The 26,299-nt window shown below is 36.2% G+C and overlaps 1 protein-coding gene across 1 annotated transcript in view; it reads right to left on the bottom strand.

The window, feature by feature from the left end:
- Positions 1-1,549: 1,549 nt before the first annotated feature.
- LOC149805234 (sacsin-like) overlaps positions 1,550-26,299 on the bottom strand; it is a 75,635-nt gene continuing 50,885 nt past the window's right edge. Inside the window, exons 9-10 of the mRNA XM_089933761.1 lie at positions 7,235-18,192; positions 1,550-2,525 (exon numbers count right to left, since the gene is read on the bottom strand). Coding sequence (XP_089789887.1) covers positions 2,238-2,525; positions 7,235-18,192 — 11,246 coding nt within the window. The 3' untranslated portion in view covers positions 1,550-2,237. The remainder of the gene's footprint in view (positions 2,526-7,234; positions 18,193-26,299) is intronic.

The raw sequence follows: 26,299 nt of genomic DNA, 5'->3' as shown, positions 1-26,299 counted from the left end.
AAAGTTTGAGTAAAATACTGAAGGCATTTAGCTGCTGTAAAAATGTATATTGTTTTTCCCTTGGACAAGACAAAAACAATGAGCTGTGATAAAGCAGGCAAGACACAAAGGTATCTGAAACATTAGTCACTTTGAATTTCATCAGAATTATGTTCATTTGTTTAGATCTGATGATTACAAGCAACAGCTTATAGAAAGATAAGAAATTGATTGAAAAGGGCCATAACTCTGTCCAAAAGCATGCAGATAAGACAAAACTGATCATATATATATCAAGGTCTAATAGATAGTCGGGGTTCATTCAGAATTCTGAATGATCAATTCAAAGACTTTTCCCAATCTTTCTAAGACCACAAACATAGATTTCCAAGACCTATTTTCACTAACATTTTGTACAGTATTTGCACTTCTTAGATGTTTAAAAGAAGGGTGAATGGATGAATAGATTGACAGACAGAAAGGTGATTTATTTCTACAGAGATAAGACTTTGTACAAGATTAGGCTGTAGGCAAACTCAATGGAAAGTCACTCAGCCATCTTCTAAATAGAATGTTGTGTATTAACATAAAATGATTTCTTACTCTATAGACATAAATTGAAAAAGTACTGCACTATCTTTCATTAACTATCAATTATTGCAAAAATATGACAAATATATGTCATCAAACAATTTCCAACACACACACACACACACACATACATATATATATATATATATATATATATATATATATATATATATATATATACACACACACACACAGACACAGTTAGAAAATGTTGTAAATATAGTTCATACAACAAAGAAAACAACTTTAGGACTTGTACAAGTAGAGGTCTTGCAAGCAAAATCAGCCCAAAGGTATGCAATGCATAGCAATGAAACCTCGTCAATGTGAACACACTCACACACATTAATGTGATCATGCCAAATTCTAATCCAAAATCATGAAATCTGTTTAAATGTATACAATCATGTAACTTTTCTTCTGAAGAAATACTGTATCAGATAAGCTACACATATTTGAATACTGACAACTGTAAATAAAACAATTTATGTTAAATCTGTATGATTCATAAAGTACAAAATTTATGTTTAGAGTTCCATCAAATAAAAGAGTGCAAACAATGTTGATTAAAACACTTAATAATCTTTCTGAGCTAATCAGAAGTCAAGACTGGCAAGCTTATCAGAACAACTGCGTTGTTTTTCATCACTTTCTTCCTAGGAACAAATATACAGATGCTAACTAATCAATGATTGAACAGTTACACAAAAATTAACATATGTTATCAAAAGCATATTTACACTTGCTGTCTTAATATAAAAATTAGCTCCTTGAAAAATGATAATATTGGGACTGATGCATGCCAAATTTGTTCACTAGCTCCATTGGGACTTTCAAAACTTGCTAGTACACAGAAGATTTTAGTAGTTAAAATTTCTGGCACATTTTGGTCATGTGTGTGTGTATATATATATATATATATATATATATATATATATATATATATATATATATATACACACACACACACACACACACTTTCTCAATCAAAGCATGGGAATCTGAAGTTATATCCTAAAATGGGCAAAAATTCAACAATTATTCTGATAAATATTGAGGAGTTTGGGCACAGCCTGATTTAGCACACTAAGCACATGCTTAGGGTACCAGCCCAACAGAAGCACCAGAAAAACTTCAAAATTAATTGTTGATGATAAAAATGAATGAATTATATATATCCATTTCAATCTGCATGTATGAGTTTTTTTTATCGGTAATGATGGCAACACTGTTATTTTCCCACATTCTAATCTTTTAATATTGTTTCTGGTTTAGCTTGACATTTTGTAGGAGTGGGGAATGATAATATTTTCAGTGCTTAGGGCCCTTGAAGGCCTTAATCCAGCTCTGGATTTATGAATCTATCAATATAATTTTTAATTTGAGGCCCATTTCAAGTACAGAATCTCAGATTCATGTGAATCATTGTCATAACACACAAAATGTGTGTTGTAAAGGCAGCCATTTACAAAACTAAACAGCCAATCAGAGCTTGTGTATTATCAAGCCCTGCTCCATAAGATACTACAAATCATATTTATGTGTAAATGTAAAGCTTCTTCATAACCAGGAACATACCTGGTTATATCCTGTTATGTGAACTGGAAATTTAGTTACTTTTCCAGTTTTGCTGCTGCAAATTTATGGACCAGATTCCGTAAGATTCCTTAAAGTTTCCAACTTTTCTCCACCAAATTCAAAATCTGTTCTGCCAGCACACAAGCTTTTGTTGAATGATCTCTCGTGAAGTAATCTGCTGGAATAGAGGGAGCAGAAAATCGGTCTGGGTATCTCATACGTGTATGTTCCCCAACAAGGGCCTGAAGTTGTCTTGCAATCTCAAGGAGGGGCACATTACTCAATCCACTGGCAATCGAGTCAAGTTGGTGACTGTATTGTGGAACATTGTTTCCATCAATAGCAAATCTTGCTCCTTTCAGTGACTTCTCTGCAGCCTGAAATCATATGATTTAATTATTAATCTACAATATTTTGGACATCAGTTATTGTGAAGTTATCTTTATTAATGGTATACCAGTTTTGTGGTAGGTATCAGCACAAATTTGGATCTGTATTATCTCAAAAAACTAAATTTAAACTAATATGACCATTATTTTGCCAGATCATCTAGATCAGGCTATTCTGGAGACCCTGGTGTGTGGACAAAAAGTACCATTAGTTACACTAGGGTTGTATCTATGTTGGTTTGAAAGGTCAGGCAAACTGGACTAAAATAGCAAAGATTACACCAGGGATGTATCTAAATTGTTTGGAAATGCCAGCTGTAGTGGACTAAAATAGCACACATTACACTAGGTATGTACTGGTACATGTATCTAAATTGTTTGGAAACTCCAGGTGTAGTGGACTAAAATAGCACACATTACACTAGGTATGTACTGGTACATGTATCTAAATTGTTTGGAAACTCCAGGTGTAGTGGACTAAAATAGCATTGATTATGCCAGGGCTGTGTTTATGATTTTATAAAAAGGGGTCCAAGAAAGTGAGGTAGATTGCTCAGTTGTCATTGAGAAACAAATTACTGTAAATGAAGACTGTAATGAGTAAAAAATACTATAATACATGTACTAGCTTATAACTGTAAACAACATAGACCCTGATATACTATCAGATAATGTGCTTACACATCAAGGTCATTGTTGTTTGTTTTACTGATTACTCCTATCAAACTGCATATACCCAGGTCTGTCAGCATGTAATGTGATAGTAGACCTGAGTCATTCCAGTTTGCAGTTGGTATATTGAACATGCAACTTCATGGCTGCAGCAAAATTTTAAAATATACCACAAAATGGTGCAAGTGTCATCAAGAATATAAAATACTTCTTGAAATAAAACTGGAAATTGAACAATCCATCGTTCAAAATGAATGAGAAACATAGTTTTTCTATATTGGTGATGAAAATTGAGAAGAAAAATCCAAGCTACCTGTGGAAATATAGACCTTTGTACATGTAAATTGCATCAACACATGGAATTACCCTCCCTTCCACCAATGATCTTTAACATGAAACAGTACCTACACATTATATATACCATATGTATTTGCTTCTTGGTCAAGACAACCCTGTTATAACAAGTGGCATGGAGATCATCTGGAAATGCAACGTGCTTGCAGATTCTAAATATATATTATAAAGACAATTAGTCTGGTTTTTCTATTGGGTCAATTACTCTTGCTTTAGAAAGACCAGGATTTAGGTCAGGAGCATTCACCAAGTCATCAGATAGTGAGAAAATGAGTTCTACATCTGGCTTTGCCAACCCTCGGATTAATTATGGATAGATAGACTATATGCAGTTGTATGTGCCATACCTAATTTGTACTGAGTTTGTTTACATCATGACCTTATGTGTGACAAAATGTGTTCTGCAAAATCACACCAGCTCCTTTTAGCTCCTTTTATACAACTGTCCAACAATATGGGCCCACCTGAATTCCTCCTTTTCTTCCTAATTCTTTTTTATCTAACACTCCATAAATACCAGTCTTTATTCATTCTTTCATGTCAAAATGCTGCAACATGTGCCTATTCCTAACAATAGAAGAAATGTTAGCTCATGATACAATGATTATTCAGAATGACTTACGTATCATGTACAACTGAGGTCCCCTCATCCTGAACCCATAGTTTTATAGACAAGAACAGATATCGGGCCAGATGATGAGAACCAATCGGATCAGAGCACAACGACATATAGATCTCTTCCTGATGCATTTAATTAACAATACCCAACTCAATTAATTATTATTGTAGATTTACCATCATAATCTGATGCATGTTCAAAACATGCTGTTTTATAATAATTTCAAGGTAATACACAATATGGCAAGAAATGCACTTGTATTATTTTCAATCCCCTTAATACACATGCAGTTTATGTTGATAAAAATCCTAATGATTTAAAAGTCCATCAACTGATCAAAATTGATCAGTATTTTGAAATATGCTGGTTGTGTCACATGCAAGCACAATATAGAATGACATTATTCACCCAGAAATATGTTGTTTTTTTTATTTGAACATACATGGGGATTTCCGTTAAATGTTGCATGCAAAAATACTTTTATGTTTCCAATTTATATTAATATCATAGAATGCATTTGCAGTCTGGTGTTATTCATTTTGATTGTCACCTAAAAACTTCACATTTAATTGGCCAGATTGACGTTTGTGAAATACATTATCCTTGTTGTATGAATTGAAGTTCACAAATTCAGCAAAAGATACCAGTGTATACATTTGACTTTAAATCAATGTCATATTGCTAATAATCAACTTGTTTATTGTAATGCAACTAAATACAAAATCTCATGGTTAAAAATCATTTGTATAAGTCTCTGATTCCATAAGCTCAATAAAATTCAAACGAATGCTAGGACATCTGACTTGATGCCAAGGTGAATTAAGCATGGCTTTCAACTCCTTCACAAAAATGCAATGCTGGCTGGTGTTAGAACCAGTTATATACTGCAAGAAGTGATTTTGATAAATTACCACCATTCATGTAAGAGGATAAGTGATAACAATATTTTGTGAGATGGCCACTATGATACCATGCTTGACGGGAGAAAATTTCATTTCATTCAGAACCTTGCTACGTGTTGTTATAGTGTTCAGGTGAACACAATACGTCAATAAACCCAGAAGTAACTAAGCAATTCATTACAATCTTTGTGAAAACTCAATGTTGACATGACCATTTATTCAGGAGATGAAGTAGTGATAAGAAGATTTTCAGGATGGACATTGGGGGAGTAATACTATATGTGAGATTGGTACAATTTTCTATGCATCACAAGAAGCCTTTTAATGAAAACCCAATTAATAGGACCATCTGTTGAGGCACAGTATAACAACATTTTCCAGACAGCCACCATTGGTCCATATTGGATATTCCATAGAAGACAAACGAGACATCATCAAAGTTTTATTTTCTTCTTAAAACTCCAAACTCATGAAACCATTAATTCAGGAGTGATGACAAGATTTTCAAGATGACCACACTGGCTATTCCACAGCACCATTTTCATTATGGACCAACTTGATCCTAGGATGACTGTGTTTGAAAGTTTCATGGTAATCCTCCATGCAAGTAGTTCATGAAGACTTACAATAAGAAACTTGCGCTAATGGATGCACAGATGGATACCAGATGCTGGATGATGGGCCATTGAATAAACTGTTCTGATCTTGCGAATTGAAGAAATAAAACTTGAAAAACTGAAGAAGACGGACAATTGAAAAATTCCTATTGTAGTCTGAAAATCTAATCAGGCTATCCATATATGCATACAAGCATGCATATTAAATTTCATTTGTCTTCCTCAAATTTGTTTAAAGCATCAACCTTAAGATAAGGTTGTGCTCCAGGAATTTGCATTTTTGCATTGGGCTGAAAATTTTAAGAAATTATATCCCCCCTTTTTTTCCATCCGAAACACATTATTATAAAAAAGCAAATGTCCAAGGAGAGATATGAAGAAGTAATTGTCTTATTTATATCTGGATGTCTGTAATGAAACTGAACTAAATTACTGAAGAAAAAAAAATAATGTGAGAAAACTGCTATGATTCCAAGTCTAGTTTCTCTCTCTCTCTCTCTCTCTCTCTCTCTCTCTCTCATGTTCTCTTTCTGTAATATTAAACTGATCTTAGGTAATTAGAGGTTTTGTTTTCCAATAAAGATTCTCTTAAAATTACCCACCTGAACCACACTTAAATATGTTGGTATTAGGCTGAGTAAAATTCTCTTAAAATTACCCACCTGAACCACACTTAAAATATGTTGGTATTAGGCTGAGTAAAATTCTCTTAAAATTATCCACCTGAACCACACTTAAATATGTTGTATTAGGCTGAGTAAAATTCTCTTAAAATTACCCACCTGAACCATACTTAAATATGTTGGTATTAGGCTGAGTAAAATTCTCTTAAAATTACCCACCTGAACCACACTTAAAATATGTTGGTATTAGGCTGAGTAAAATTCTCTTAAAATTATCCACCTTCACCACACTTAAATATGTTGTATTAGGCTGAGTAAAATTCTTTTAAAATTACCCACCTGAACCATACTTAAATATGTTGGTATTAGGCTGAGTAAAATTCTCTTAAAATTATCCACCTTCACCACACTTAAATATTTTGGTATTAGGCCGAGTAAAATTCTCTTAAAATTACCCACCTTCACCACACTTAAATATATTGGTATTAGACTGAGTAAAATTCTCTTAAAATTACCCACCTTCACCACACTTAAATATGTTGGTATTAGGCTGAGTAAAATTCTCTTAAAATTATCCACTTTGACCACACTTAAATATGTTGGCATTAGGCCAAGTAAAATTCTCTTAAAATTACCCACCTGAACCACACTTAAATATGTTGGCATTAGGCTGAGTAAAATTCTCTATAAATTACCCACCTGAACCACACTTTAAGAAAAAAAAAATTGTTATGACTTCTACATTTGGCTTATCATATGAGAACTAATGTATATTTGCTAGATAGTGCAGACTAATCTGTGTATTGCATGTTTTATCTGCAAAAAGCATTTTCAGTTTCAGATATAACCAGTGATATAATTTTCTGCAACTAAGTTACAATATTTCTACAGCGATATATATGTAACATACCTGATGACACTGGTAGCAGACCCAGTTGTGAAGTCTATGACCATCTGCAGACCTGAGAGTTATTTTGGCTGCATCAAGGTCCAACCTTGCTTGGTCCTGCCATCGCTGTGCTTCCTTGGGTTGAGGTGATGGTTCAGCCGAGAAATCTGGACATGAGAAATCTGCCTCACTGTAGGATTCATACTGATACCTGTGTTCCCTGGCTCTCCTTCCCATAAAATCAAAGAATGAGTTCCATTTACTGTCACTTTGCCATGATGTCTTCTCTGAATGACTACTTCTTGAACTCCTGGATGACTCACTTCTTGTTCTTGTGGAAGCATCATCATCGCTGTCACTATCCACAAACTGCCCCTTTTCAAATTTACTGATTAGATGTTGAATGTATTGGAATACTTTTGTGCAAAAGTTTTCATTACCATGGTTTTTGTCTGGATGCCACTTTAAACAGAGGCGTTTTATTATCTGCTTTTTTTCTTCCTCATCTTTGGTCCATGCCTCCTTCAGCATTTTCCTTATGTTGTTTTTTACTTCTTTGAACTGATTAGATGATTCCACTTTGGATGACTCAGGTTTGGTGGATATAGATGTCCTTATTACAACACTCTGACTGTCAACTTCCTTTCTTATAAATCTGTACAAGAAAATTGCCATAGCCATCTTAGTCTCACTTCCAAGGTCAATTTCATACTTTAAATCTATTTCTGAAGAATGAACTGTGGAATCAACCTTTTTAAGGACCTTGGCAAACACAAAGACTGGGTTTCCACTTTCCCATTTATCCTCAATTTCATAAGCAACAATTTCTCCAATGTCTAACAGGACAAAAGCATTGTCTAGCATGGCATGGAACTTGTCTGGAACATAAGCTCCAAGCTGTGGAATATTGCTGTCCGACATTTTCTTAAAACTGAACTTGTCGGATACTTCATAGTTGCAGATTTCAGCTTCATCAAGATGTTCTGCAATTTTGTCTGGGGCAGTGACACACTTAGCAATAGTTATCAGGTGATTGAAATTGTCCTGTAATAGTTTATCTGTACAGCTGTTAAAAATGTCACTAATTTGTGGCTGCAACTTTTCAAGTATTTGTTGACTCTTCACTGAACTTTTTATTGTAAAATACAACTTTATTCTATTTTCTTCTGTTTCTCTGTCAATCCATTCAATCCATGATTCCTCTCTTTTCTCACTGACTTTCTCATTCTGGAAGTATAAGCATGTGCAAATAAATCTGACTTGCTGAACTACAACATTTGCCAGGTTTGATCTAACAGTATTCTCTTCCAGAGTTTTATTCTCATTCTGTAAAAGTCTCATCAAGCCTGTCAAAACCTCTTTTGAGGTGAAGAATCTTTGCAGCAATCTTGATTCTTCACTATCTATAGGGATGAGGTCTGAATTCTCCTTGTCAAGTCTCTTACATATGATATTTGAGAGAAACGCTGGTCTCCACTGCTTTGGAAATTTTGAGAAGATTTTCTTCTCATTTTTTCCCTCAAATCCTAGTTCCTTGAAACCAGAGAAGAACTTTAAATTTTGACAAGCTTTAACTTTTGCTCTGTACACTTTGTGGTTTGATATTATCAGTTCTCTTGCATTCACCATGGACCATTTTTCACTGGGTAAATAAAGGGAATCAACTGTGATCTTTAGAGCTTCACTGCCACTGGCTTCAAAACAACAAATCAACCCTTCAACAGCATTTCTAACTGTGTTAATTTCATTTGGAAGCAGTTCCTTCAACCCACATTTTTCATGAATTAAATTCAACACTAAGGCATAGTGATTTATGTTTGCCCTCTCTGCTGTCCCAAGATACCTAAAGAGGTCATAGAAGCGCCCATAATCCATAGGGTACCTGAAAAGGTATGGTCTAATTTCTTCTCCATCACGAACTACTTGCTCAGCGTGAACAAAACAGGGACCATCAGGAATAAAAAGTATAGGCTTCCTGTGCAATCTATCTCTCAACACATCCTTCTGCATGCCATGTGTCATGAGAAACTGGTAGATTTCTATCATTATTGAGTCAAGTTTTTTCAAATCATGATACTTTCCATGTGACTGATCAAACTGGAGAGCTTCACATATATTTTCTGTGTGGGTGATCACATCTTGCAACTGTGGTTGTGGAAGGATATTTAATTGTTCCTGGATATATGAGGATGGTGGGAATGCAAAATCTGGTAGGATTTGGCAACATGTCCAGGCTAAATTCACAAACTCTGAACTTAGGGAATTTGAAAAGGCAATTGGACATGTTGAATTCTGTGGGAAGATATCTTTAAGAAAACTGTCAACCTTAAAAGGTGGAATAAACTTGATGTATGATACTCTCCCTAAAACATTATCCTGCATCAATTTCTTATCTGAAAATAAATGTTCACATAGGATCTGTGATTTTTTGGCAAGCTCATCTGGTACACCTGTAGCTTTCTGATACAATCTGGAAAGATCTTCTGCAAACTTGCAAAATTGGTCAGCAGTTACTTCAGATACCATTCCCACAAGTTTCATGAAATGTTTCCAGTTTTCATCTCTGAAAGGTGATGGGGGAAATTCATAATCCATGCACATTGCCTCAAATACATTTACAAAGGGACTGAAAAAATCACATGCCTTTCTCCTTCCAGCACCAACAGAAATGAAGTCACATTTTTTTATCACAGATATTACCTTTTTCTGCTTCTCTGTATATGCTTCAGAAGGTTGCTTGAAAAGTACAAAATCTCTGATGTATTTCAAATGTGTTAGCTCATCTTTCTTAGGTAGAAGACTAAACTTTGGGATAATGAAGTTGCAGTAGAATTCCTCATGCGTTTCACAATCTATGGCAACCATCTTATGAAGTTTGGACAGTTTTACAATCCTTTTTAGAAAGCAGATATCCTGATGTAACATCCATTCATCCAAGCCACCAACAGGAATAGTAGATGGTATTATCACCACCTCCGAGTAATTTTCCAGACTTGTAACTTTTCCTGTGTGTGTTAGAAAAAGAGGGAGAGATTGCAGCAACTTTATGTACATAGTGTCTTGAGAAAACTCTTCCATCTCCATTTGCTGACAAAAGTACTCCAAAATCACAGTGCATTCATTTTCAGTAAGATTTTTCTTTCTAAGGATCCCATCTTTATGAAAGAATAAACCTTTCAAAACCTCTGCAGGCCTCATTGTTTGTGAAACTAATGTTTGTATTATTTTTACTTCCATATTTAATTCTACTCTGAATAGAGTACTGCAAATTTTGGGTAAGGCTAATTTCTCAAAGACTCTCTTTAGTATTGGATTTTCTATAGTCTCAATATCAAATACTGTGTAGGACAAAGATAAAGGCACCAGGAAGAACTTTGTGGAATGATTCTGCTGTATAACTGCTGGCACAAGGCACCAATCATTGTGCTGTTCAAATTCTCTATTCAAGAAGTCTGACTCTGAAATATTTTCATTTTTTGACAGAACATTTTCTTCAGCTTGCTTTTCAATAAAATCCCAGAATCTAGATATCCATTGCTGATTCGGCTGCTTCACGGATGAAGGTATCCACTCAGTGTGGTTTTGCTGTCTATAGTCATGGGCTGATAATGTGCATTCAAGTAGTTGCATGCAATGTTGAATGTCAAGTTTTTTAAATATTCCTATTTGCCAGATATCTATTGGACTACCAGACTGGTTCTGAAATTTCCACAAGAAAAACTTAACTAGCTTTGGATGGAGAAACATGCTGGCAGATCCAGTGTGTAAATCTGCAAACTCTGAAATGTAAACTGGGGTTTCTTTTGAGAAGACATGCAAAATTTTGTCATTTGTAACTAGAAGAGGTAATCCATCCAATTCTGTGATGAATCTGTCACTTCTAGCACAGAAATATAGAAGACTTAATACTTGTGTTAGATTTTTCAAAGTGCTTTGACTAACATCTTGTCCAATTCCTGGTACTATGCAATCTCCATCACTACTGAAATGGGATTTCAAGAATGTCATTGCAGCCTCAGGAGTCAGACATGAAACATGTAGGCCAGACTCTATCATTGACTCATAGATCTCAATATTACTGTGAACTATCTGCATGCCTAAGTCTTTGAGAACATTTGTTTCAAGCTGAAACTTTGGCAAAGCACTTTCAATTGTTTGGTACTGATTTCCAGGATACACAATTCCCTTTGATCTTGGAACATTTTCTATGTCAAAGTAACTTGGAAATTCTTGCCCTATAGCTTTGACAGGTATCCATTTAATTAAAAGTTCTTTTGCTTTTTTTTGTACCATTGGAAAGATCTTTTCTTCATTCTGGACAATGTATTCATAGAACCATTTTGTGAGATCTTTCCAGTAGTCATCCTTAGAATTGGTGTATGATGGGAAAAACTTAAAGTATGAGGTCAACTGGCTTTCCATAACACTTTCTTGCACAACTTCATCTGGAAGTAAACCCTTTCTCATCTGCTTGACAAACCTAACATAAGCTGGGCTCACTACATGTTGCAACAGCAGTGAGTTCCATGTAGTTCTTGCATCCATTTTATCACGCCAAAGGCTTCTCCTACCTTCATCATCCAAAGAAAAATGCCCATTTATATGAACTGGTAACCCTGTATTGACTGGTAATGGGAGAAAACAAAAGGCATTTCCTGCCATAGAAGGTTGATTATGACTATCTGTTGATGATGAATGAAGTCCAGCTACTCCACCTACTGGCAAGCATTTAATGAATCCCCCTTTTACAGCTTCAAGCATATTGCTTGGAAAATGCTCACAGTTACCAAATCCAATGTTTTGGAAGACATGCCATGTCTGTGACTTACCTTTATTGTCTTTTATTTTCAGAATGTAGTCTGTTTCAAATCTGGAATATAAAGTGTCTGTTACATTAGAAGCATTTGTTTTGGCAGAGTGAAAAAATGATATGCGTCTTTCCTTGTTCTCTTTTGATAGAGAGGCCTCTACTTCATAGTCTATCTCAACCTTTCCATCTTGTTTTACTTTGGAAAAAACAATCTTTGTGACATTCTTGACAAAAAGTAATGCAGTAAATATTTCCTTCTTGAAATCTTCCAACAACTTATCCACTTGTGCAGTTGATATTTCAGAGGCAGAAATTTGGGAGTGTTGAGCCATCCGACCAGTTCGCAAGGGGAATCGAAATAATGTGCCCTTTTTTCTTGAAAATAATGTCTTTTCAAGATAACCCTCAAATACATCAGAGTAAGAATCTCGCAACTCTTCCAAGTCAATGTATCTCATTCCTGGCTGTTCTTGTGTAGCATCTGATATGTACTGACACATAGGATCAAAGAAGCACAATGTTTGACCAGTTTCAATTTCTGGACCTTTTGTGAGAAATGAAGGCACATCCGTCAAGTGGTAAACTACATTAAATCCTATTCCATATTGGCCTGATTTGAATCTGTCACTTCCTTTGCTTCCAAGACCTAGTTTCTGGATTCCTTCCAAATCTGTTTGCATAAATGAGCTGTTATTGAAGACAGACAGAGCTGGGCCTTGCAAAGGAGCAAAACAATCATCAAATATTTTGTTTGTTCTTAAATGACGATAGTCCTTGATGAAGTGCACTTCAGTTGCACCTGCATCATCTGCATTTTGAAGTAGTTCTTTTAAAATTCCAAAATCACAGGGGTATTTCTCTAATATCCGATTAAGGCGAGTCAAAAGATCTTCATGTTGACCAAATGCAATCTTCTTGCTGCATTCATTCAATATTTTCTTCTTTTTTGTTTTGATGCACAATACTTTCCCTTCATTTTCTGATATATCAGGATGTACGTACCTCATTTGTTTCCTTGATTTGATATCTCGATCATCAAAGCACAGCTGTGACACTGGTGTTAACACATCATTATTGTCAACACCTACAATGTTCAAGTCTGAACAAGTTTTAAATGTATCACCTATTTTTAATGACTCAGCCAGGCAGTGAAGCAGATTCAAAGTCAATTTCAGCATTTGGTTTGAGAGCTTTTTATTTTTCCATTCTTCTTTCATGGAAGTCAGAACCTGACAAATAGCAGGTGGAGGAAGAGTAGGTCTTACACCTACAGCTGAATAAAAATGTTTGTAATTGTCAAAATCCTGAACTCTGTAAAACTTTGGCTTGCAATCAAACAAATGGCTGCTGTATGTATAACTTGGTGCCACAAACTTGTCTTTAATAAATAAAACTGTAACACTCTGAAATTTGTTTAACCTTTCTTCTGCCCATTTTTCTTTTGAACATATTTTGTCAAAGTATTCATATATATATTTGCAAATCCTTTGAGTAAGGGCCAACACTTTTGAATTTCCTTCTTGATCTTGTAGAGTTTCTGAAATTGTTAGTAACTGTTTTTCTATGCCTGCAAATGAAAGTTCATTTTCACCGATATCTTGCAAACCAAGTTTATAGCAAATGTTTAATGTGTCTGATTTTGTAACATCAAGTATGAGTTCTGAGCAGGAAATAATGTCTTGACTATAATGCTTTTTGGAAAACATCTGGTCTGCTCTGGCAAAAGTACCTGACATTTCAGATCTTTTACTGCACATACCTCTCCTATGCTTCAGTGCTTCATCAGCTTTCCATTTAAAAGGCCACCCTGATGGCTTTGACATCACTGGTAGAAAAGCAATTTTGCAGATCTTGGACAATGTTTCTTTGTCCAATGATTTCTGTCTGTTGAGCTTTTCAAGGTAACTCATTACAGCTCTGTACCTTTCTAAGGAATGCTCTGGGTCAGTGTTTGCTAAAGATGAAACTGAATGACATCTATCCTGAAGCAGATCTGATGTTATCTTTGATTTCATCATGCCCCACTCTACAAGTCCAGCCAAAACATCTTCTGTCCTAAATTCTTTGATAGGAAATCTCCCATCAATTTCTGAGAACATTTTAGCAATATCTTTTTCAGGATGAACCAGTTCTGTTGGCATTTTCAAATCCCCGTTTGGTTCTGTTGGTATGCAAGCTATATGCCGTGCTTCCTGATTTATATCATTATCTCTTTCACTGAGGATGTGAAGTGTCATTTCATTTCTCTCATTTTCTTTACCTTTCCAAAATGGTGAATTTGTGTTAGGGAAGAATACATCTTTGATAAATGATTTCATTTTGACAGTTCTTTGTGTGAGCTGCTGCTTGTGACTTTTCTCAAGAAGATCACGGATTCTGACTGGGAGATTAATAACAACATCAGTTTTGGTCTTCTTGAATTCTGATAGTGTTTTCAATGATATTTGACAAATCCTTTTGTTTGTAAGTGCTTTGTCTAGGAACAGGCAATTTGAAAAATTTGTCCACCCATCTTCACCTCTAAAGAGTTTCCAGTTTTCATTTACTAACTTTCTGTAGAAGTTTGTCTCCAAGCATGAGACAGATGAATGACATGGCCAAAGTAGAAAGCAATCATATTTGTTGGATATGTCAGATGTCTCCCTTAGGTACTTCAAGAGATACAAGTATGCATCACATACTGCATCGCCCAAAAGTGCATCATTCCATTGGCTTTCAACAGTCACATTTTCATCCTGTGTGAACACTCTTAGCTGCTTTCTGTCTGAAGTTACTGCAAATGTGGCATTGATATGGACAGGCAGTTTAGCCTCCAGTGGCATAGGAAGAAAGCAAAAGAAATGGCTTTCTTTGTAAAAACTGAATGGGGATTTATCTACTTTTCCTGGTATAATATGATTTTGTTCATCTTTGTTAATCAACAATGCAACAGCTCCAAGGGGCAAAACGCTTGTTTTCATCATCCCCATTAACTTTAGGCACTCATTTCGCCCACTTGTCCATGAAATCAACCACTCAGTCTCCACATTCCCTGCTCTTTGCTTTATTACTTGTATGACATGTGATGCCTCCTTTGTGACAGATGTACTTATGGAAATCCTCTGTACTGTCTGTAATCGGTTTGTACATAAATCTTTACTGCTCTTACAAAGGTCTGTCATTTTTTCAAGTACAGACTTCCTTTCAGATAAGAAAGGATCAATGTGAATGAACTTTTTAATGGAATATAACAACTTCATCTGCGTTGGATCTGTAGATTCTTTAGCAAGATGGAATAACTTCACATTAACAACATTTTGCATGAACAATAAGATGTTTCCACCATATTCTATGAACTTTTTTAGCAGTTCGATACGATCCTCTTTTGAGTATGGATGTGGTTTTATCTCGCTCTTTTTGGTAGTTCTGAATGGAAATCTAAACAAAGTGCCTTCATATGGAACATGAGCATCCTCTTTGAGTGTGCATCCAAATATCCCTTGAAATGGTTTAAACTGATGATCCAGCAGCTTAAGAAGTTTACGATTCTTCTGACTAGTCAGATTTATCTTCAACCCTGGCTTCGACCCTGGTAATGCTTTTCCCAGGTGGGTCTTATGAGGATCAAAAAAAACTACATCAGAACCTGTGATTAAGCTTGGAACATCAGTTAGGTTATACACAGAACAAAATCCTAAGCCAAACTTTCCTATCTTTGTTGTGTCATTTGCTTTTGTGGCTCCACTTAGTTTAGTGAGATTTGTCAGGTCTTCAGGAGAGAACTTAGAATTATTGTAAGCCCAAAGAGCTGGCCCTTGACATTTAGCCATCCCAACATCTAACAATTTTGTCTTGGCATCATGATTTTCACGCTCATCATAAAGGAAATACACTTCAGTTGCACGGGCATCATCTGCATTTTGTATGATTTCTTTTGGAACAGAAAATCCATCTGTATATCCCTCTTCAAGCAAGTTATGTATCCTTCTTGTCAGTGATTCTTCTTGTCCCCATTCGTCATAGTCAAAGCCCTCAGCACTGGACATCAAATTCTGTTTAAGGGATTTAATTCCAAGCTGCTTTGCAACTGTGATAGACACATCTTCATGGATGTGGAACAGTCCCTCTTCCTCACTGTATCCAGAGTTCCAAAGCCATTTTTGGCCAGTGGAGTATATACACTCCGTCCCTGGCTTTAGCACTAATTTGGAATCATCTTCTGTTTGAACAGGAAAAAGTATTTTGTAACCTTCTTCACCAACCAATTGGTTCCCATGTTCTTTGAGAACCTCAAGGATTCTTATTATCAGTTGCCTGTCATATCTTACTTGATTGGATGGCAATGGACTTTTCCTGTATTGTTCATGTTTTTCATTCACTTTCTGTTGAACCTCCAATAATACATCTGGTGTAAGATGACTGTGGCACCCCATCCACTCAAATAATCCATTATAATGTGACAAGTCTACAGGCAGTCTGTATAGATAAGGCACAAGGTTTAAGTCTGCAATCTCACTGATGTACACATTTTTTGGAATTGTAAACCCCATACCATACCATATGCAGGGAAAATTAGGTCTCTCCATCTCTGTTCCAAGACTGATGTAAAGCTTATTCAGTTCAGTATAAATATCCAGTAGGATTTGAAGCATTGAGGGTAACTTGGGTTGATTTTCAATCAAATGCCTGAGGTGTTCATACACCTTGTTACATGGTGGACTGGTTTTCCATTTGAAATAATCTGCCAAAGTAGGGAAATTTTCACAGTCAACAAGTGACATTGCTGACCCAACACTGTTACTGTACTGACTACTTCTGATATCTGTGGGTTTGCTCAGCACAGCTGCTTGGCCAAACCATGTTAAGATTCTAGGGTAGCTGTTAACAGGAGAGCTTTTATGGAGTACACATTTCAAATTCTCTATGTGAAAAGCAAGTTCTCTTCCATCTATCTTCTCTGAAAGATAACATGAGTCATTCAAAATTTTCATGAACCGTCTTCCTTTTCTGCACAAAGCGTTTACTTGAACTTGGCCATCACTCAAAGAGTCTAATTTTTTTGCTGTTTTAAGAAGATCTGAGGCATGTATGTTCTGTTTTGATCTCAATCCAAGATCCATTAACGCTTGCCTTCTACTGCTCTGAGCTATGATAAGATCTCTGGGAAATAGGTCTTCATTGTAGAATAGTTCCTTTAAGTCTTCATCCCAAGGATCAAATAATTCACCTGGTCGACAGAGTTTCAAAGCAGAGTTTCTCAAAAAGGAGACCGATCCTGCCATACTTGTGATCTCGGAACATTTTTTATATTTGTTAAAATTATCAATCAGGTATGTCATGAAGCTTACTACTTCTTCTTCAGAATATTGACCTTCTTGGATTGTCTTCAGTGTCTTTTTCATTAGATCTTCCTTGCTCATTCTCTCTACACCTATCAAAGAAGCAAGGTTTGCCTCAGCATCTGATCCAGACAAAATCAATCTACAGGGAAATTTAACTGGAAATGTATTCACTGGACACTGAAATTTGATGTCATCAGCAGGAACTAGGCCCTTTATTTTTCCACCTTGCAATGAGACTACCTCGTGAAACAACTGTAACTTCCGGACAAACTTTTTACTCTGCTCATTCCAGTCTGATTCCTGTGACTTACCAAGGTATTCTGCAATGTTTGTTCTGCTTGATTTTGAGGCATGTCTGTTAAAATGGTCAATACACTCCCATTTCCCTGAGTTTTGAATATTGGTGAAGATATTTAAGACTGAGGCCTGAGTAGGTGGTCTGATGTAAGCTTGTACATGTTCAAAAGTAATGAATGCAGGTAAAGAGAAAAGTACTGTGATGGATAGATTTTGCAGGGCTTCACAAAGGTCTTTTGTCAAGGGAGACAATCCAAGAAGGTTGTTCAAAATAAGATGGTCTTTCAAACGATAGAGCTTAAACTGTGTCAAATCTTTCATGTATTTGTCTTCCCCAAAACCTGGCACAAGTGGAAACTGTTCCACCAGTTTCAACTGAATTTTGTTCTTCATCAGGTATTTCCATACTTTTTCAATCCAAAGAAGATTAAATTTTGAATGTGAGGCTTGTATCTGAACTGGATATTTATTCCCAAAGTTTTTCCCAAGAGTCTCTTGAAGGAGATTTAGGAATGATGTTCCTGGTGTCAGTTCATACAGCTGGTAAATTCCTGGAATAAATTTTTTTATTCTGGGTGGTTCAAAAAATATTTCTATTTAGTCTAAAAGTAAAATAAGCAATTTGATGAAAAGCAAACCTGATGCATATATTACATGCATGTGACATTTTTGATCGATGTAAAATGTATTTTCTTAAAAACTTGATGGAGTTGTACCCTTTTATATATTGATACTGACCGTGGAACTGAAAAACATGACAAAGCTAATTGCATGTGTGTGAATGATGAATGTATTTACTGCTGATTCACTTTACTTCATAATACCTAACTCTAATATCTATGGCAACATTTATGATTAACTGCAGTAAATGCACAACCTTTAAATAAATCATCCATAAGTATTACTTATCTCTTATATATATTAAATATTAATATGCAGAAAACAAAAAAGGTTGATAACATAGTGCTTACTGTCTAGGGAATTTGTCGTAGGTTATGAATTAAAGTGATCACCAGATAAAAATAAAACAAATGATGATGAGTCTTAGAAAGAATTACAAAAAATAATGTGTATTCAAATGCAGAAGGTCAATCTTGACAATTTTCTAACTTTTACATTATGTATGCCACACAGAGAAAAAGAATACACCAGATCCCACTTTTACTCAAAATTAATGAGAATAATACTTTGAAATTAGGCCATAGGTCTTTGAAATTGTAAATGGAGAAACCAGCTCCTTTAAATATAATCCCTATTTCACCATGTTCTGCTTGATATTTCTCCACCTGTAAAGCAAAGGTTTAGTGAAGAAATGTGTTTGCTCTTCAATTTTATATAGAAAAGCATGACTTAATTCTTTATATTTTGTCTTCTTTTCCTGCTTTTCTTTCTCTGATCCCCCCCAATGGATGCGTAAACATACCTGCCATGTCAGTGATATATGACATGAAAAACATGATTTCCAATAAATCTTTAAGGAAAAAAGTGAGATACCTAATATATACATGTATATACTGAAATATCTTTTTGAATAGTCATATGAACAGCTTCATACTTATGCTCATGGAATATTATCATCCCCTGAAAGTTTATACAGTTAATTGTCATAGAGCTTAAAATAGCTATGATGATTTGTGTTGTTTGTTCTCTGAACATTGCTGTGAGAAAGCCAATGAGGCTAATTTGCATAAGCACACATGTGGAATAACTGAATTCATTGGAAACTTGGTAAATGAGGGATACATGTAAAAGTAACAACAGCTTCATGGTCTTCCACAAGACAGTTGAAATCATCTTTATTACTGATAGAAGGTAAAATGACAAGAAAGTGGAATGAGATCGCCAAAAGTCGGCATTCATGACATTATCCATTGAAGAATTATTAAAAAAGGGCCAAGATTCAACAAAAGCCTTGAACTTATGGGTTTTAATTTTCATGAAAGATCTTTCTCTTTCAGCAAGAGACTCTTTGAATATCCCAAACAACCCATCTCAACATAGGCTACTGAAATATCAGAGGTACCTTTGAGAGGTTACTATTCTTTTTGTTTTGATTTCAACAGAGCATAAAGCTCAGAGTCATTGGGCAAGGAGTCTATCATTATCACTGACAGTATAAAAATGACTGGGACTCTGGATTTTAACTGGAACATGAGCTATCAAAGAAAGCAGATTCTTGGCCAGAAACCCAGGTTGACAATCCTATCATTTAGTGGAGAATGCAGATAACATAAAAGTATTGGAGATGGCTGCTCAATATTATTCTTAATGCTGGATAACGCGCAATCATTTTACTCAAAGAGAAAAAAGAAGAAAATCTGCAGCTGCATCTCAAAGAAGGGGCAGATAGGAGCAATGCATTTCCTACTACAGAAAATTATCCACTTGGCATAGCATATTATGGAAGTTAGCCTTCTAGCTTCAGCAATGAATTAGCAAGTGGTTTTGGCAGTTAAATTGTTTTTATGTTAACACAGCTTGAAGGTGGAGGATTTGAGACATGTTATGTAAGAGAGACAATCTATACTGCTACAGAAGATCCCTCTTCTGTGGTAATTTGCTGAGGTAGCTCACCAACAGGTCAAGGAGAGTACTAGACCATGCCAACAGGTCAAGGAGAGTACTAGACCATGCCAACAGGTCAAGGAGAGTACTAGACCATGCCAACAGGTCAAGGAGAGTACTAGACCATGCCAACAGGTCAAGGAGAGTACTAGACCATGCCAACAGGTCAAGGAGAGTACTAGACCATGCCAACAGGTCAAGGAGAGTACTAGACCATGCCAACAGGTCAAGGAGAGTTCTAGACCATGCCAACAGGTCAAGGAGAGTACTAGACCATGCCAACAGGTCAAGGAGAGTACTAGACCATGCCAACAGGTCAAGGAGAGTACTAGACCATGCCAACAGGTCAAGGAGAGTACTAGACCATGCCAACAGGTCAAGGAGAGTACTAGACCATGCCAACAGGTCAAGGAGAGTATTAGACCATGCCAACAGGTCAAGGAGAGTACTAGACCATGATCACTGGTGCAGTCAGGATGACATGATTATCCTGACTCTTTGAAGAACCTGTAAATATCTGAAAAATGGGAGGATGTAGGTATATGCATACTGTAGGCAACCATTGCACATGCCCTCTGTTCCAGCACTGTAGAGAGAGAGAAAGCTTGTTATTCAACCATGTTGAGAACAAGTTTATAATTGGCTTCCGCTGCTGCTGAAATTCTCTATCTACTTCAGATACATGGACAATTGTGTGAGGACTGCTCAAACATTAGAACAAGCTGTCCATCAGAATATTTCTCTTACCAGGATTGTGGCATATTCAAAGCTGTTCAATAAACAAAGTTCCAGACTTTCAAGCAGAAATGCCCCCTCAAGTTCATCAGAGGTATGCTGCAAATTACATATTCTCTGTTGTGACCATGATGCAGCGATGTCTTGTGTGGTTGAAACCCCCATTTGTAGATTTTTGGTGTGAAGGGAAGATTCTTTCTGAGACCACAGGCCCTGCAGGAGTACCCCTCAGGCTCTAGGCAAGTACTCAAGTGAGAATTTGAGGCCATGATGTAAAGGAAGTAAGGTACCATTATATGAATTTAAACTCCAGTCAGAAACCTATCTTTAAATTTAGTGATGTTCACACCTTGCCAGTGACAGTATTGTTTGGCAGTCCATAAATATTGGCACATGTTACAGTATTTAAGAAGAGATAGTATGTGTTAGTAAATATAATAGAATTTAACATTTATAATACTAAAGAAATGTTAAAATAAATAGTAATTACTGTTTCACTTCCCCCCTACATGCCTAATGAGATGACACTGGTCATGTGGCTGATCAGAACAACAGTTTCATGGAAGTGTAGTAGTGTCAATTTGTGAGCAAATTAAAGAATGCATAAAAAAACAGCACAATTTATGACTTCGGATGAAAAGTTTTGCAGTCATCAGTTTTGTGCATTTGGGAGCAGTAATTTTTGTAAAGTGGGTTGCACCTTTGCAGAGGCAATGTTTCAGATAGTTTCCCAGCTTTTGCAAGTTTTCAATGAAGTTCAACTTTAAGACAATGGAGGGTGCAAATCACCGAAGGCAAATGCCAGAGGGTGCAGAGTAAAGGAGTGAATTTCTCAGAAATTGTTGAAAATGCAAGAAAAACGTCACAGATGATGTAAGTACGTTTTCGGGAATGGGTTTGGTGGGGAAATGAGTGCATTTGCCATCAGCATCTGCCTCTATAGATGTGAGGTCTGGCGAGGAACTTGTTGGGCAGCTGGGAAAAGCTACATTAGGTCGACCATTACAACATAAAGACATGATGTCATTGTCTGCTACTGGCACAAGTCAGGTGATTTCCACCCAAACAACCAATATGGTTACCATGGATAAAGAATTAGCCATGCGATGTCAGTTGTGGGCATAAAACGCAGATGTTGTGTCCAAAATGCATGCTCACATGAGAAAAACGGAGGAGATCTTGGCAAGTGTTGCTAGTAAAACCCAAATGCAAAGTACATCAGCTGCAGTTTCTGCAGGATCAGCACACATGGGTCATTTTGAAAAGGATTTGGATAATATGCACGAAGAAGGGGACATCGAATCTGATGTGGAAGTTGCAGGGCTAATTATGTCAGATACAGATTCTGCTGAGGTCAATGCAAATGATGATAATGATTTATTTGTGGAGTTGGAAAGTTTTTTGCTAGAACACCAAAAAGCGGGCCCAAATGTGGATGAAAAATAAGCAGAAGTTCTCAATAAAGGCCTACGTTCAGTGTTAACTCATGACAAGGTTAAACCATTGAAGGAGAAGTATCTCTGACCTGAAAACTGTGACAATTTAAAGGCACCCTGAGTCAATATTGGGTCTGGAATGCAATATAAAACAGGTCAGGAGTGTTGATATATCACTGCAAAACTTGCAAACTCAGTTGGGGCAAATATTGGTCCCCACCTTAAGAGCAATGGAATTGTTTAAGAAACATAGAAACAATCTTTAAGAATTACTGCTGGATTCAGTTAGGGACTTTGTCACAGACATTTTTAAAATTTCATCATTTCTGTTCAACGACTTCAGTCGTGCACTCATAAAACCTGAGCTAACTGACATGTATCAGCCCATCTGTGCTGCGTTGAACCCCATCAAAAACTGGCTTTTTGGAAATAACCTAAATGTGCAGGTAACTAAGCTAAATGAATCCCAGAAGGCTGGAATTCAGCTGTTGAGAAAAAAGCAACAGGAAGCTGCAAAACAACAAGTGGCCTCAAATTTTAAAAGCAATGTGCCAACAAATAAATGCCGAAATTAAAATTTTCTTGCAAAAGGTATTATTTGTAAAGTTAATTCAAGACCTGGACAATATTTTTCAAACAGTTTCATATAACTTAAAATGATGGGTCTGTGAGACTTATTTTTGAATTTTAAAACAAATGTTGAGAAGATACATTTTAAAATGGAAAGTCTGAAAACAGCTGTTAATGTCATAAGAAAAAATTGTTTTCTTTGCATCTGTTGACTTAAAGGATGCCTACTATTCTGTTGACTTGAAGGATGCCTACTATTCTGTTGACTTGAAGGATGCTTACTATTCTGTTGACTTGAAGGATGCCTACTATTCTGCTGACTTGAAGGATGCCTACCATTCTGTTGACTTGAAGGATGCCTACTATTCTGCTGACTTGAAGGATGCCTACTATTCTGTTGACTTGAAGGATGCCTACTATTCTGTTGACCCGAAGGATGCCTACTATTCTGTTGACTTGAAGGATGCCTACTATTCTGTTGACCTGAAGGATGCCTACTATTCTGTTGACTTGAAGGATGCCTACTATTCTGTTAACTTGAAGGATGCCTACTGTTCTGTTGACTTGAAGGATGCCTATTATTCTGTTGACTTGAAGGATGCCTACTATTCTGTTGACTTGAAGGATGCCTACTATTCTGTTGACTTGAAGGATGCCTACTATTCTGTTGACCCGAAGGATGCCTACTATTCTGTTGACTTGAAGGATGCCTACTATTCTGTTAACTTGAAGGATGCCTAATATTCTGTTGACTTGAAGGATGCCTATTATTCTGTTGACTTGAAGGATGCCTACTATTCTGTTGACTTGAAGGATGCCTACTATTCTGTTGACTTAAGGGTAGCCTACTATTCTGCTCCTGTGGCTCAGATAGTTGGGAAGTATTTGCGTTTTCTGTGGTTTGGGGATATATATGAATTTACCTGTCTGCTGAATGGTCTGAGATAAAAAGGGTTCACAAATGTGTCATACATTGACGGTAGTTGTTTGTTGGTGAAATGTTATGATCAGTGTAGGCAAAATGTTAAGGTTCGTACATTTGATGGATTGGGCTTAACCATTCACCCCAAAAAATCTGTAATTGAACCCACCCAAAATATAAATGTGGTGGGATTTTTGCAGTATTTGTCATGTGGATTGACTGAATGTACTGTATATCTAAAAGAAGCTGTTACCTGAATCAACTCAAAATAATGCATACAAGTTTGCCTACAAGCAAAAAAATTAAAGTGATCGTTATGATTCATTGTAACTTTCACATAGTATATTTGTTTGAACTGTTGCCATAATAATACAGCAGTGTGTGCTTGGTAGATAGAGTCTCTGTACAAATAGCAGGTATGTGGTAAAGGTAAACACCTGTCTGGTTCTTGAGAAAATGTGTTACGGACACATATATTTGGTACACAAGTACTACACAGATGATGGACTGGAGGGTGTATTTTGGAAAACACTGTATATTTCACTGTGTGGGGACTTGTGAAAGGGGCTCCTGCAACCAGCTAGCATTTTTGGGAACTCATCAGAATGGGAAGGACATCATCATCCTGGACACAGTCATGACATGAAACAGGACTGTTCTCAATGGTATCTTTCTCTAGAAAGTGGGAAGTTGAAACAAAGTTTTTGTTGTCCCTTAACATACCAGCCATATTCCCTGATAGTGTTGGGGTGGGTGGGTGTTTGAGACTAACTGAGTGTGTTTTGAGGTCCCAAGGTAGGGTCAATGAGCATGAGCAAAAAAGTGAAATCATCCAATAGAGAATAAGCTATGTTTTCATCCAAACCAAGAGGAAATGATTTGAAATTCAAATCTGAATAAATAAAAGAAAATAACTGTTTCTTCAAAGCATTTTATACACTTACAAAGAAGAAAAAATAGTTGGTTGACTTAGTATTGTCAAAGGTAATCATTACACACATATACAGACACTCACATAAATCACAATCACACTGACATTAAATAAAATTACATATGCTATGTTTCTGTCATTTAATTCAGTTGGATGGCAAACTATCTGCTTAATTAGATGCAGTCTTTAATTGCTGCTGTCAATAGTTCAGTAGTGGGACGGTAATGCAAGTGTCATAGGATTCATCTTAATGCATTCACAAGAAACTGGATGGTAATGTTATTTAAACTTCCTTGTTGGATTCTGTGAACGAATTCTGGTCAGAACTGTATTTGATGACCATGAGATATGTTTGTCTCTATAGAATAATAAATTTCACATTTGGGACTGACCATTTCATTATGAGAAGTGGGGACATAATATTTTCAATTTTAATGGGGGCTTACAGGTAATACAGCAGTAATAAATGTATCTGTTCAATATGGGTATTAACACTTTATCAACATAAATCAACTGTGCAAAGGCAAATGTGTGCATTCTATTGTCTTTCAATCAATCTACTTCATGGCTAAAATCATCCTGAAAAACATCAGTCAATTAAGAATTATTATTGTAACAAGATTAATATAATGAATAATAATAAAAAGAACTAATTGGAATGTTCAGTTCAGCATGTTGAATATGTTGCTCTTTTGGGTTTAATGCCTTTTTCAGCACATAATAGGCAATACATGGTAGCCAGAAGAACGGAAGAACCTAGGAAAATGCCAGTAGAGCCATCGACCCACAAAAAAGCTATTGGCAAGCTTTCTCGCTTACCCACCCTGGCTGAACCCAAGACCCAAACCAAACTCAGACGGAGGTGAGATGAGAGTGACCAGTAAAATCAAGTGCTTTAGACCATTGCAGCCATCAGAGGCCCCCATGTTTAATATATCTGGTGCTCCTATTTCGATGATGTGTTGATAATATTGTTTGCAGTGTGTGCCAAAAACTAAATGCTCCCCCTGTAACTTAAAATAAATTGGGTTTCATTTGTGAACATTACTTATACAAATTAGCACAACTGCCTCCTCCAGTCTTGAAAGGTCGTAATACAATTACCCTTGCTATAATCAGCCAATTAAGTACTAAGTGAAATGGTGGCTGTTTAATACCTGTTCTCTTTGTATTTTAATTGACTTTATGACAATTTGCTGTATAAACTGCCTCAAGGATAGTTTTACATGATCAACAAGCAGGTCTGTATACCGTTTATACATGCTACATGCCTATACTGAAGTGGTTTTTTATTTGTTTACTGATTACTGAAAATGTGTTTTTTGAAATATAACTGTGTCAGGGGGGTTAACAGGATTAAAAGTTCATGTTTTTATCATGACATATAGTTTTTCTGCAGGCATGCCATAACAAATCATTGGAGATAATCTGGGATTCATCCAACTAGCTATTCTCCCTGGGGAATGGATCAATGATATTTCCTCAACTTTCTTTAAGGA

Source organism: Sinohyriopsis cumingii, chromosome 2 (genome assembly GCF_028554795.1).
Source record: "Sinohyriopsis cumingii isolate HCF-2022 chromosome 2, ASM2855479v2, whole genome shotgun sequence".
Lineage (NCBI taxonomy): Eukaryota > Metazoa > Mollusca > Bivalvia > Unionida > Unionidae > Sinohyriopsis > Sinohyriopsis cumingii.
This window is presented reverse-complemented; position numbering and strand designations above follow the sequence as displayed.